The sequence below is a fragment of the Trichoderma evansii genome (genome assembly GCF_050947405.1).
Source record: "Trichoderma evansii strain SZMC 28006 chromosome Unknown GGI43scaffold_5, whole genome shotgun sequence".
In the NCBI taxonomy this organism is placed as follows: Eukaryota; Fungi; Ascomycota; class Sordariomycetes; order Hypocreales; family Hypocreaceae; genus Trichoderma; species Trichoderma evansii.
The window spans coordinates 417135-427625 of NW_028145201.1; the positions used below are offsets into that span (position 1 = coordinate 417135).

At 50.0% G+C, this 10491-nt stretch overlaps 3 protein-coding genes across 3 annotated transcripts; 1 reads left to right on the forward strand and 2 right to left on the reverse strand.

Annotated features, from left to right (window-relative positions):
* Positions 1-365: 365 nt before the first annotated feature.
* Positions 366-2035, reverse strand: GGI43DRAFT_308454 (uncharacterized protein). The gene is made up of 2 exons (XM_083201653.1): positions 1426-2035; positions 366-1216 (listed from the first exon to the last, which is right to left on the reverse strand). The coding sequence occupies exons 1-2, from the start codon at positions 1671-1673 to the stop codon at positions 523-525; spliced, it is 942 nt and encodes a 313-aa protein (XP_083062537.1). The 5' UTR covers positions 1674-2035; the 3' UTR covers positions 366-522.
* Positions 2036-4392: 2357 nt separating this feature from the next.
* GGI43DRAFT_308357 (uncharacterized protein) lies at positions 4393-7444 on the forward strand. Its single transcript, XM_083201652.1, has 3 exons — positions 4393-4970; positions 5049-5335; positions 5438-7444. The coding sequence occupies exons 1-3, from the start codon at positions 4764-4766 to the stop codon at positions 7281-7283; spliced, it is 2340 nt and encodes a 779-aa protein (XP_083062538.1). The 5' UTR covers positions 4393-4763; the 3' UTR covers positions 7284-7444.
* A 551-nt stretch (positions 7445-7995) lies between these two features.
* On the reverse strand, positions 7996-10275 carry GGI43DRAFT_399362 (uncharacterized protein). Its single transcript, XM_083205336.1, has one exon. The coding sequence runs from the start codon at positions 9898-9900 to the stop codon at positions 8110-8112; it is 1791 nt and encodes a 596-aa protein (XP_083062539.1). The 5' UTR covers positions 9901-10275; the 3' UTR covers positions 7996-8109.
* Positions 10276-10491: the final 216 nt, after the last annotated feature.

Sequence of the window (10491 nt, forward strand, 5' to 3'; positions counted from 1 at the left end):
TATGGTACAAATGCTTATTGCCGATATTGATGGAAAGACGGAATGAATTCTGTATTTATGAATGAATTGATGGACGGATGGACAGATGAAATGAAGAATTTCGGCAAGAAAGTTTGTGAGGCTGAAAATGGGAAAAACATGTTAACTGATGTGAGAGGTGCAGATGGAGGTGTGACTGATACAGATGAAGTGATCGAGCTGATACGCATTTTTGTCTTGCGTGATTATTCATGATTATTTGAGCCTGGTACGCATTTTTGTCTTGTGTGATTAATCATGATTGTTTGAGCCAAGTTTGCTGGCTGTTGAGAGTGATACGTCTATATCATCTAGTCTATCATACATGTATATACGTATTACTTGTGATGCGTCGGGTATGAGACGCAAGAATGCTGATATCTAATATTTCCCAGCTGAGAGACGAGAAAAAACAATGAAAGAAGGGAAAAAAAGAATTATTGGAATATCGCTTCGTATGCAAAGAATGAAAGATAGAAATAGAAAAAGGGGCCGAAGAAATCATTATTCGAGTTTTTCCATGAGATGCCGTCTCATTTTCAAGTTGACGACACCGCCAACACCAAACGCCGGGATGATGCGACACATGCGAGCTGCGGTGCTAACCAGCCAATTTGATTTCACGACTTCCCAGCGCTGACGGAACGTGCCTCCCGGGCGGTTGTACATGTCCAGGCCGAGAAGATGTATCGGCGTAGAGAAGAGCTGTACTGAAGCGGGGGCGATGAATTGCGCCGTAGTCAGGCCAGAGACATGTCGGCGTAGGGTATCGGATAGACGAGAATCGATCCAGGGGGCCAGTAAAGGCGGGAGATTGAAAGAAGCGAAGATGGTTAGACAATCGCGCAGCGTGAAGAGCACGTAACTGGGCAGTGGAACAGGACGCGGTATTGCGCCAGGAGGACCAAACATTCGAACAAAGACTTGATCTTTATAGACGCAGAGCCCGACATTTGCGAGGGATGAGGCGGCGAATTTTGATGGTCCTGCGGTGATGCTGGAGGCGGGCCTGTTGGAGACAGTGGAGGAGAATGTGTCGAGGGAGTTTGCGGTCATGTAGGTGCCAGAGTAGAGGGCGAAGACGAGGGCGCATGGTTTTGAGAAGAGGAGGGTTTGTGGGCGTAAGAAGAGGGTGCGGAGGGATGAGCGGATGGAGTTTGAGAGGGAGTTGCGCCCGGAGGCGTTTTCCATGATGGAGCTGTTGTGATGGAGATGTTAGCTTTCATTTTGATATAACATGTTGGGTTGATTGGGCTATTGTTGGTGATGAATGGACGTATGTATGTGATCGTGTGAGTGTATAGTGTGAGTGTAGGTATATGTGTATGCGACTTGGCTAGACATGTGATGATATGCATGCGATTTGAAGATGGTACATTAGTAGGATGCAATATGCTGCTTACTTACCGATCAATGATGGTTATGATTGGGGCTATCAGTGCACCAGCGCATGCAGCACTCGAGGCATCCGCTCCAATGCGCCAGGAGAGGTTCTTGGAGTTCCATCTCGGCTTCGGCTGTGACTGTGACTGGACGGCAGAGGATGGCGACGACGTCATTGCGCCGACAGCAAGGTGGTGATGGGGGCCGTCTGTGGTTGGCATGATGGCGATGGCGGGGGCCAATGGCGGCGACGCGGAGTCGCTTGTCTTCATTGATTTGGCTTGGCTTGGCTTGGCTTTGTTGTGATGCTTGTCGTGAAGCTTGTTTGTACAGTGAAGTGAAGTGAGATGAGGAGAGAGGAGAGGGTACACAACAGCTAATCTGGGGATGGAGTTGAGAGTACGCGCTTATTGACGGATGTACGTCTGGCTGGGGAATTACTAGAGTGGCAGACGCAGGTTCAATTGCTACTTGGGTAAACAAAATGGTCTGATCTTGCTCTCACACACTCTCTCTGGCCAATTGCGATGCAGTGCAAGTGAGAAAAGAAGAAAGAAGAGAAGAAAAGTCAGCCTTTCTTTTTGAAGCGGGAAAGGGCACGCAGCCTGCTGGAGTTGTGGTCGTTGAAATAAGCAGTAGCAAGCAGCAAAACTCGTAAGCATCACCGTCTGAATCCTACGATAACGAAATAAATGCCCAAACAAGAAAAGGTAGTTTTATTAGGTGGGTGAATGTGAATGAATGGTAAGCATAAGCGGGAAACACGCCGAATGGTCAGATGGCGAGGATTTATCGATACCGGCGATTTTTCGAGATACCGATGCTGATACCGAGTTGGCGTCGGGAGCGGTGGACGGGAGGCCGGCGCTCGTCGAATGGCATTGGGCGGAGGGAGCTGCGTTGCGAATGTACGGGCTGTGAGTGGCCGGGCGTTTGACTTAGGACCCGATTTCGGAGCGGTGACTAGAGTTGGGAGGGACTTGGACTGGACTAGGTAGAGGGTAAGCTCTAGGGCGGGACGAGGCGGAAGGGCTAACTGGTAATAGTAGATGGTAGATTGCTTTGCGGTAGGGTAAAAGATCACCCCAGGTTGATAGTATTGATGTAGATGATGCTCTGCGTGCCGTCTGGGGATGCGGAGCCTTTGGTGGCTCGGATCCGTGAGATGGGTATTGGCGGATACTGGCGGAGGACGTTGAAGAAGCTTAGTAACAGTATTGAAGACTCTATCAATGATAAGACTGAGTGATAGTGTAGAGTGCATTGATTTGACAGGGATATGGATATGGATGGGTTGGCGGGAGCGGAACGTACCGCCATTATGCCTTGGCTCCAGTGCATCAAGATGTTAGTTGTAAGAGGAGTTGTATTGATAGCTCCTGACCCTTCACAACTCCCAACAATGTTTACAAATACTATTCTCACTGAGCTTCATAATACCAGGGCGCAGCACATGCCTCTCCAGCTTCGTCATCACGCCTCATGGAGCCTCTCATGCACGTAATACTACTGGCTCACAGCGCACCACCATTTTTATGGACTGCTGCGTTGTCTGTCAACACTAAGCCGGGATAAAGGGTCCGTTTCCACTTTGAGCGCTGCTGCGACTCTGACAGACAACCCTTCTCTCAGGTCTCTCAGGTACCGGCTTACCTATGCTCCCTTGGGTATCTGTGCCTGTACCTATACCTGTTTCAAGCTTGGCCAGTGTCTAGCGCAAGGTACAAGCTCCGGGCGTCACGAGGTCAGGCGCCAATGAATCTCGCCCATCCCAAACCACTTCATCGACGTGGCCTGCGTCTGGTGGCTTGAGAGCTGCATCAGGACAATCAAAACTGCGCGCGTCTGCCTATTTGCCTCGTCTCGCTGCTCGGGCTATTCCCTCTTCTTGGGTGCGTCTGTCCACCTTGTGAGAACGAGTAATGGAGAGGCCGATATTGCTCGTGACCATTGATTGGTAACTGGTGTCGGAGCTCTTGTTATGCTTCTCTCATTTTCACGTCATCTCTGATCTCTCATATTTCTCTCTTGGCAGGTTTCCTCCTTGGGTATCCAAGTTGTTGGTCGGCTTGTCCTGGGCTGCGCGTGCTTGCAGTTGCTTCGGATAGACGGGGCAAAAAGACATTCGTGCCATTATTGTGTGGGCTGAGCTCTCTCAAAGGGCAAAAGATTATAGCTAGGCGGATTCAAAGACAAGAGGATTACGCTATCTGAAACAAATCATTGACAAAACAGACCAAGACAACAAAAGAGGCAGCCAAAAGATTAAGAATATGAGTGATGATGTTGATGATGATTCCACCATGTACGCGCGCGGGTTGCGCGTTGGGACAAGCTGGCTTCTTATACTCGTCCCAGCTCTACGCGGCGCAGCAGAAAGCACTCGTACCCGATACGCAGCTGATGGTACATGCACATATCCACATATCCATTAATAGATGCTCGTGACGTATCAATATCGAGAATCGAAAACATGGGGGACGGAGTATTACGAGACGCAGCAAAACCTGAGCCCCTTCTCTGGCGTCTCCGGCTTATTCTCATGCTGTCAATAAATGATTTCAGCACTATTGTCTGCGGGGAGAAGGAGAAGATGCCCAAGGGAGGCTTATTTGCTTAAAGAGGATGCGTTGATTGCCCACGTTTCTCCAGTCAGACGCAATCCGGCTATGGAACCCGCCTCAACACGCAATGGCTTATCACAGCAACGCCTCCTGAATGCTAAATCGAGCGCTGTCGTGTGAGAGCTGGGCCACAGCCGTCGGAACGGGACCCGTCGTGGCCGTGTAGAGACCAATGTTTTCACGTAAGGCTGCAATGCAGCGGTGGCAAGCCGAATCAATCCGTACCAATGGAGACGTATTGACCAATGACATCGCTCCAGCAATATACCGTATGCAGATGCATGGCGTATTCTTTGCTACGTGGCCAGGGTGCTATTGGTGATGAGCCCCACGCTGTCAAGTCAATGCAGCTGTCTCGGTTTTGTCATGTTAATGATGCAGCGACAGACACTTGTGCAAAAGCCGCATTCTCCATTCTCTTACACCGTGGCCGTGAGGTATCGATGCAGGTGAATCGTATGCATGACCGAGGCATACGAATCAGATGTGAGACAAAGTTTTCGTGGCTGAGATATAATGGATGGCCAGTCTTCCCATTGTCGTTGCTGGAAGGTCGAGATGCCAACCCATCTTCACGGTGACCCTACCTTGACTGGACTTGAATAATTCAACATATCTTGTCTTTTCTTGTGATTTTTATTATTTGACGGCTCTGCCTCTGCTGTCTGATTGTGGGAGTCCGTTTTTTCACTAAAACGGCCCATCTTTATTTATCCCTTCACCAGTCTATATCCTACTATGACCCGGAGAAGTGGAAACTCTGATGGAACTTTCTACTTTCAGGCCTGGCACGTCAACCGAGTTGTGAGCGGGGAGTCATGGGTTCAGAATAAAGGGATTGCCGACTTTGTCGAGCAGAACCTGAGCCCTGATGCGAAGAAATGGTTGTTTGTCAAGGCCTGCGTGCCTACCAAGGAACGACCTGGCCTTCTTGTGCCTGTTTCTGTAAGTGATCCTTCATTGCATATTTGGTGATTACAGTATAAGATAGAAATAAAATACTAATCGGTACCCATATCATAGATCTGCGTCAAACTCCGTGCTGCCAAGGTCGGACAAGACCCAATGGACGCCAAGCGTGCTCTTCTCCAATTCCGCAACAAAGAGTATCCGTCCATTGCAAGGAGCTACTTTGTAACTAGACTAAGAAAGTCCCTTGACTTCTTCAATGCCTTTTCCGAGGGCGCAGAGTCGGACTCTTTTCTGGCCGACTTCAATGTTGTCAAGTCTTCCAAGCAGTTGAAGGAGAGGATTCGAGCGGCTATGAAAGCTCTCAAGAGAGAATCGTGGGGCGATATAATGCAAGGGTTGTATGTTCCACACCTCCCTCCATCTTTTACCACTAGCCATCTGCATTTACCACCATTACCATTGATATTCTGAAACCGATGGCGCTAACCCAACGTTTCCAGGTCTGGCAGTGCTTCCCCGGAGCCAGAGTTCAAGGCGGCAAAGTTCATCGCGAGGCGAGGTCAAGGTAAGTACAAGGACATAGGGGAGTGCGACATCATTAACATATGTCTCGACTTTTCAGACCCCGCCTCCAACCCCCACCTCATGCCTGCCACACCGCTCCAGAATCCATTGCCTCTTCCGGATATTGTTGTTACTGCTACTGCTACTCCTATTGCTGCTGCTCGGGAACCCGAGCAGTCTCTCCGCTCTAGAAAGGCCTCGGATGCCTCTGATCATACTGTTGGCTCCACTGATGGGTCTGGCTCTGATGCGAGCTCCACGTGCTCCGTTGAAACCAGCCAATCTTCTGTCATTGTCGAAGAGTCCTCCTCTAAGATGCATGATGGATATGCAAAGGAGCCTTTCTCCGAGTCGTCCATGGCCCCGGTGGAGGATGAAGTAGTACCCACAACGACTCCGGATGCCGAAGAGGCCCCCAGTCTTAGTGCAACCGACGATACTAGTGCTGCCGCTGTCGAGACTCCTGTTGCTGAGACTCCTGATATCGCCATTACCGCCGATTCGTCAGAAGTGTCATGCCTGGAGACTATAGCAGAAGCTGCCGACATTATAACTACTAGTATCACTTCCTCGTCCGGCGTTGTGGCGACTCGAAGAAAGATGAACTGTGTTCTATCTCAACAGAATACACAGACAGCCTACTTCATTGTACAGAACGGCGGCAACTGGCTTCGGTATTTGATGGCCGGCCGCGCCAAGAACGCTCAACAACTGACATCTGCCTTTTTCCATTCGCCCATCATCCTCGCTGCGACTATTTCTCCTTTCGAGGCCCTAAAGCCGGACGGGATGATGCAAGTATACTTTATGACACAGGCTAGTGAGAATCAGGATGAAGCGGTTCGCAATAAAAATGGCTTGATTCGCACTCGCAAGGGAAGGAAACCGGTACGGGAATGGGTTGTCGGATCCGCCAAGATCTCTACTCGTGCCCTCACAATGCATCTTGGGAAACAGCTCGAAAAGAGGAAAGTTAGACTCCTACCAGCGGCTTCGCCCGCGGTGCGCAAGGTCGACTCGGTCGTTGGTCCAAATAACCGACTGATAGAGATGACTCTCGCGCCAGGCATTCCTCAGGCTGTGTTAATCTCAACGCCCCATCCTGTCGAGGATGTCCGGGAGGGCGACATTGTTGAGGAGGAGAGAGATGATGGCTTTATTCATATCGGGACCAACATCGTCAACAGAATAATAGAGGAGGTAGAGGCCTCGCCGGTGGCCGATACAAACGAAAACACCGAGAGGAAGGATAAGAGAGAGAGGAGAGCGAAGAAGGCTGAGAAAAAATCGCGTTCCAAGGGCAAAGCACCCATGGTCAAGAGCGACAAACCCAAGACGAAGACCAGCGCCAAGAGAAAGATCAAGAAGACCGAAACGGATCAAAAGACAAATATCGATGATTCGAATGTGAGGGCAGATGTCAAGACTGACATCAAGGTCGATGCCAACAGCGTCCCGCCTCGCAAACCTTCCAAGGTATATACTTCTCCTTTCAGTCGAAAGTCTTGGCGAGATGTAGAGCCTCAAGAGCCACAGGTCATCTACGATACCATGAGCGGATACGACTTCGTGCAGGTCGACGACGTTCAGATGTTTTCGTTTTCGAGTTCATCGCACGACATGATGCTGCGCACTACTCCCGCTGCCCTACGTACCGCCGCGGTCGAAGAGAGCGAGGGTATTGGCGTTTGGGCGCCTCCTGTAGTCGGCATTTTCTCCTGGATGTGGGATCATTTGAGCCCGGGTGGTTGGTCTTCCAAGGCTACCACCACGGCCCAATAATCAATCACCAGAAGGGATTGATGAATGCAGATTATGGTGAGAGCGAACGAACGAATGAATTTGATGTGCACATGACGGAATGGAAACGGGACACGCGATCTCAGGCCTGAATCCAAGGCTTTTCGCGAATTTGAATTTTCAAAGCATTGCGATGGCGCTTGGGTTTCTCTCTTTTTTTTAAACAACCACTTTGCCTCTTATCTCTTTCTTTTGTTGTGTCTGGTCTTGATCATCATCTCGCCCTAAGGAGTTATTTGAGCTCCTTGGACAAGCGACTCATCGTCTTCACGAACTACACTCGTTGTTTCCTTTGTTCAGAAAAATGAAAAACAGAAACAAACTGTGTGTAAAATCAGAAACGAAAGAAATGAGAAATGTGAAACATGGATTTTTGGATTATGCGGAATCATATACGGGAAGGACACTAGGCATATGCATAGCGTGGGAACATTTTGGGAAAAGAACTTCGCCGGAAACAGATTGCATGCGACTTCTTTTTAATGGAATAGATAGATAGCCTCCCCTTTTACCAAGAAATTCCTTGGTCTCAAGCGATTTTGCTTGATAATTGGTTTCGTTCTATTGTATATATTTAATATTACTTTTTGGCTTTAGAAATTGATAGACTTTGATATCATATCGTGTTGACTTTGCCAGATGTGAACAATTGTAACGGCAACGAGAAAAGAGATACGCTTCATTCTCTACTAATGCTACAAATAGTTTATAAATAAGTATCATTCGCTGAAATTCGTGGTAAAACTATGGTCAACCGGACAAAGGCCCGCTCAACTACCTGTACAACTTATACACCAAAACATCAAACTCATAATCTCGCTCTCACGGGTTCCTGCACTCTCACTACCTCCTCCACTACATCACCCTTCATAATCTCCGCTGCAATAATTCTCAAATCAGGCTTTCTCAGCTTCCCACTCGCCGTCTTCGGCCACGTCTGAAACGCAGCATGCGATCCCAACCAAATAATATATTTCGGCCTCTTGAAATGCGCCAGCGTCTCGGCAACCCACGCTCTCAGCTCATCATCTGAGGGTCGCTCTGTGTCCGTAGTGGGTTCGACAAAGGCGCAAATCTGCTCGCCGTATTTAGCATCAGGCACGCCTATGACGGAGGCTTGTGCGATGGATGGGTGGGCGACGAGGCGCTCTTCGATTTCGAGGGGGGAGATGTTTTCGCCGCCGCGGATGATCATGTCCTTGATGCGGCCGGTGATGACGAAGAAGCCGTCTGGGTCGAAGAAGCCTTCGTCACCGGTGTGGAACCACTCAAGGCCATCCTCGGGAGAGACGCGGTGGGCTTCGGCTGTGCGTTGAGGGTTCCCGTAGTAGCCTGCTTGGATGCCGTTGCCGCGGAGGGCGATTTCGCCTCTTTGTCCACGGGGAACGGTTTTGCCTGTGGCAGGATCGGCGATACGGGCTGAAAAGCCTGGGAAAAGACGCCCTGAAGTGACTGTGCGTTGGGCCATGGAGTCGGTGTCACGGGTCATGGTGACGATGGAGGAGGCTTCGGTGAGGCCCCAATTTGTGTGTGTCTGCGTGATGCCAAATGCGTTCCAGACTTTGCGCATAAGAGGCTCGGGGACAGCTGAGCCGGAGAGAATGGCAAAGCGTAAGCTTGAGAGGTCAAAGTCGTTGAAGCGAGGGTGGGCCATTTCGGCGACAAACATTGTTGTCACGCCGTAGAGACCTGTGCAGCGGTATTTAGGGATGCAAGCCAGCGTTGCTTCGACGTTGAAGATACTGGCTGGCATGATGAGAGATGCTCCATAAGCTGTAGCTACAGCGAGGCCAATGATGAGGCCAAAGCTGTGGAATAGAGGGACGGGGAGGCAGATGCGGTCCTCTGCTTTGAGATACATTGTGCTGCCGATGTAACGGCCAGCGTTGTAGATGCCGCTGTGGGTGAGGGCAGAGGCTTTGGGGAGACCAGTTGAGCCACTGGTGAATTGGAGGTTCATGACGTCTCTAGCATGAATTTTCGCTTCTAGAGCGAGAAGGTCGAATGAGGTGTTATTGCGGCCGCGGACGATGACATCTTCGTAGTCTTCGTAGTCTAGCTTGACGAGGGCTGGTTCCTTATCTGCGTTGACAACGATGATGTTTTTGAGTGAAGGAATGCCTTTTCTCAGATTGGGAATCCAGGCGCGGTAGTCGTAGCGGTCGAAACGAGGGACCATGACCAGTGTAGAGACACCGCATGACGAGAGTACAGAGTGTAGCTCTTGCTCAGTGTATGCGTAGTTTGCCAGCGTGACTGGCGCGCCGAGCTTGGTACATGCGAAGAAAGTCTCGATGTACTCAATCTCGTTGCCCATGAGGATGGCTATGCGGTCGCCTTGCTTGGCCCCCAGGGCGACCAGACCTCGAGCGAGATCATCAGATCGGGAATCTGCCTCGGCGTAGGATAGTGATTTCTGCTGGTGGTCTGAGGCAACGAGTAGGGCTGAGGGTTGAGATTTGGCTTTTTCTCGGAGGAGACAGCCGAATGTTTTGTGTATAGGAACAGGTTGAGCTGGGCCATAGAGGATGGAGAGGTCGGCTTTGCTGGAGGAGGACATGGCTTTGATGCCGGGGCGGGATTCTTTGCGGTTTGCCATGTTGTGAGTATGAGAGGAGGGATGAAAAGACTGGCTACTGAAGAAGAGGAGGAAGAGAAAAATTCATGTTTTTTAGACGATAGAAGAAGCTATAATCTGAAAAGAAAAGATAAGAGGAGGGGTGAAGACATCTTGGTATTGGTGGTGTTCCGCTGCCGGGTCCGATGTGGGGCCGATTCGAGACCGGGAGCCGAGCGAGGAGAAGCGCCTCTTCTTCATTGGCGAGAGAATCGAGCTACTGCACGTCGGCTACTGCATTTCATCAGTCTTTAGCATGATAATTCTCAATAACGTCTTCGATAGGCCAATTTGGTCGTATATCGGGATTTGAGAGTGCCGCGTGATGTGAAGGTAAGTCAAAAAGCGAAAAGCGACAGACGATAGACGACGTGGATGAGTGGGGCAAGCTAAGAAAATGGGAATCTGGAGATTCTCACTCAAAGAGTGATAGCGCAATCTGGGGAATGGATCCGTTGGTTTGCTTGAAGTAGCAGGCGGTTTGCAGCGGTTGCAAATTCGGGGAGCAGTGGTACAGAACAGCTATGTGGTTTTACCTCGGTCATTCTGAGGTAGAACTAACGTATTTTCGAC

What these genes read in the sequence shown, in the direction of transcription:
- GGI43DRAFT_308357 (XM_083201652.1), top strand. Translation starts at nt 4,764, where the DNA reads ATGACCCGGAGAAGTGGAAACTCTGATGGAACTTTCTACTTTCAGGCC. An exon ending in GCCTTCTTGTGCCTGTTTCT is followed by an intron (nt 4,971 to 5,048) that starts GTAAGTGATCCT and finishes CCCATATCATAG; the next exon opens with ATCTGCGTCAAACTCCGTGC. An exon ending in GGCGATATAATGCAAGGGTT is followed by an intron (nt 5,336 to 5,437) that starts GTATGTTCCACA and finishes CAACGTTTCCAG; the next exon opens with GTCTGGCAGTGCTTCCCCGG.
- GGI43DRAFT_308454 (XM_083201653.1), bottom strand. Translation starts at nt 1,673, where the DNA reads ATGAAGACAAGCGACTCCGCGTCGCCGCCATTGGCCCCCGCCATCGCC. An exon ending in ATCATAACCATCATTGATCG is followed by an intron (nt 1,217 to 1,425) that starts GTAAGTAAGCAG and finishes CCATCACAACAG; the next exon opens with CTCCATCATGGAAAACGCCT.
- GGI43DRAFT_399362 (XM_083205336.1), bottom strand. Translation starts at nt 9,900, where the DNA reads ATGGCAAACCGCAAAGAATCCCGCCCCGGCATCAAAGCCATGTCCTCC.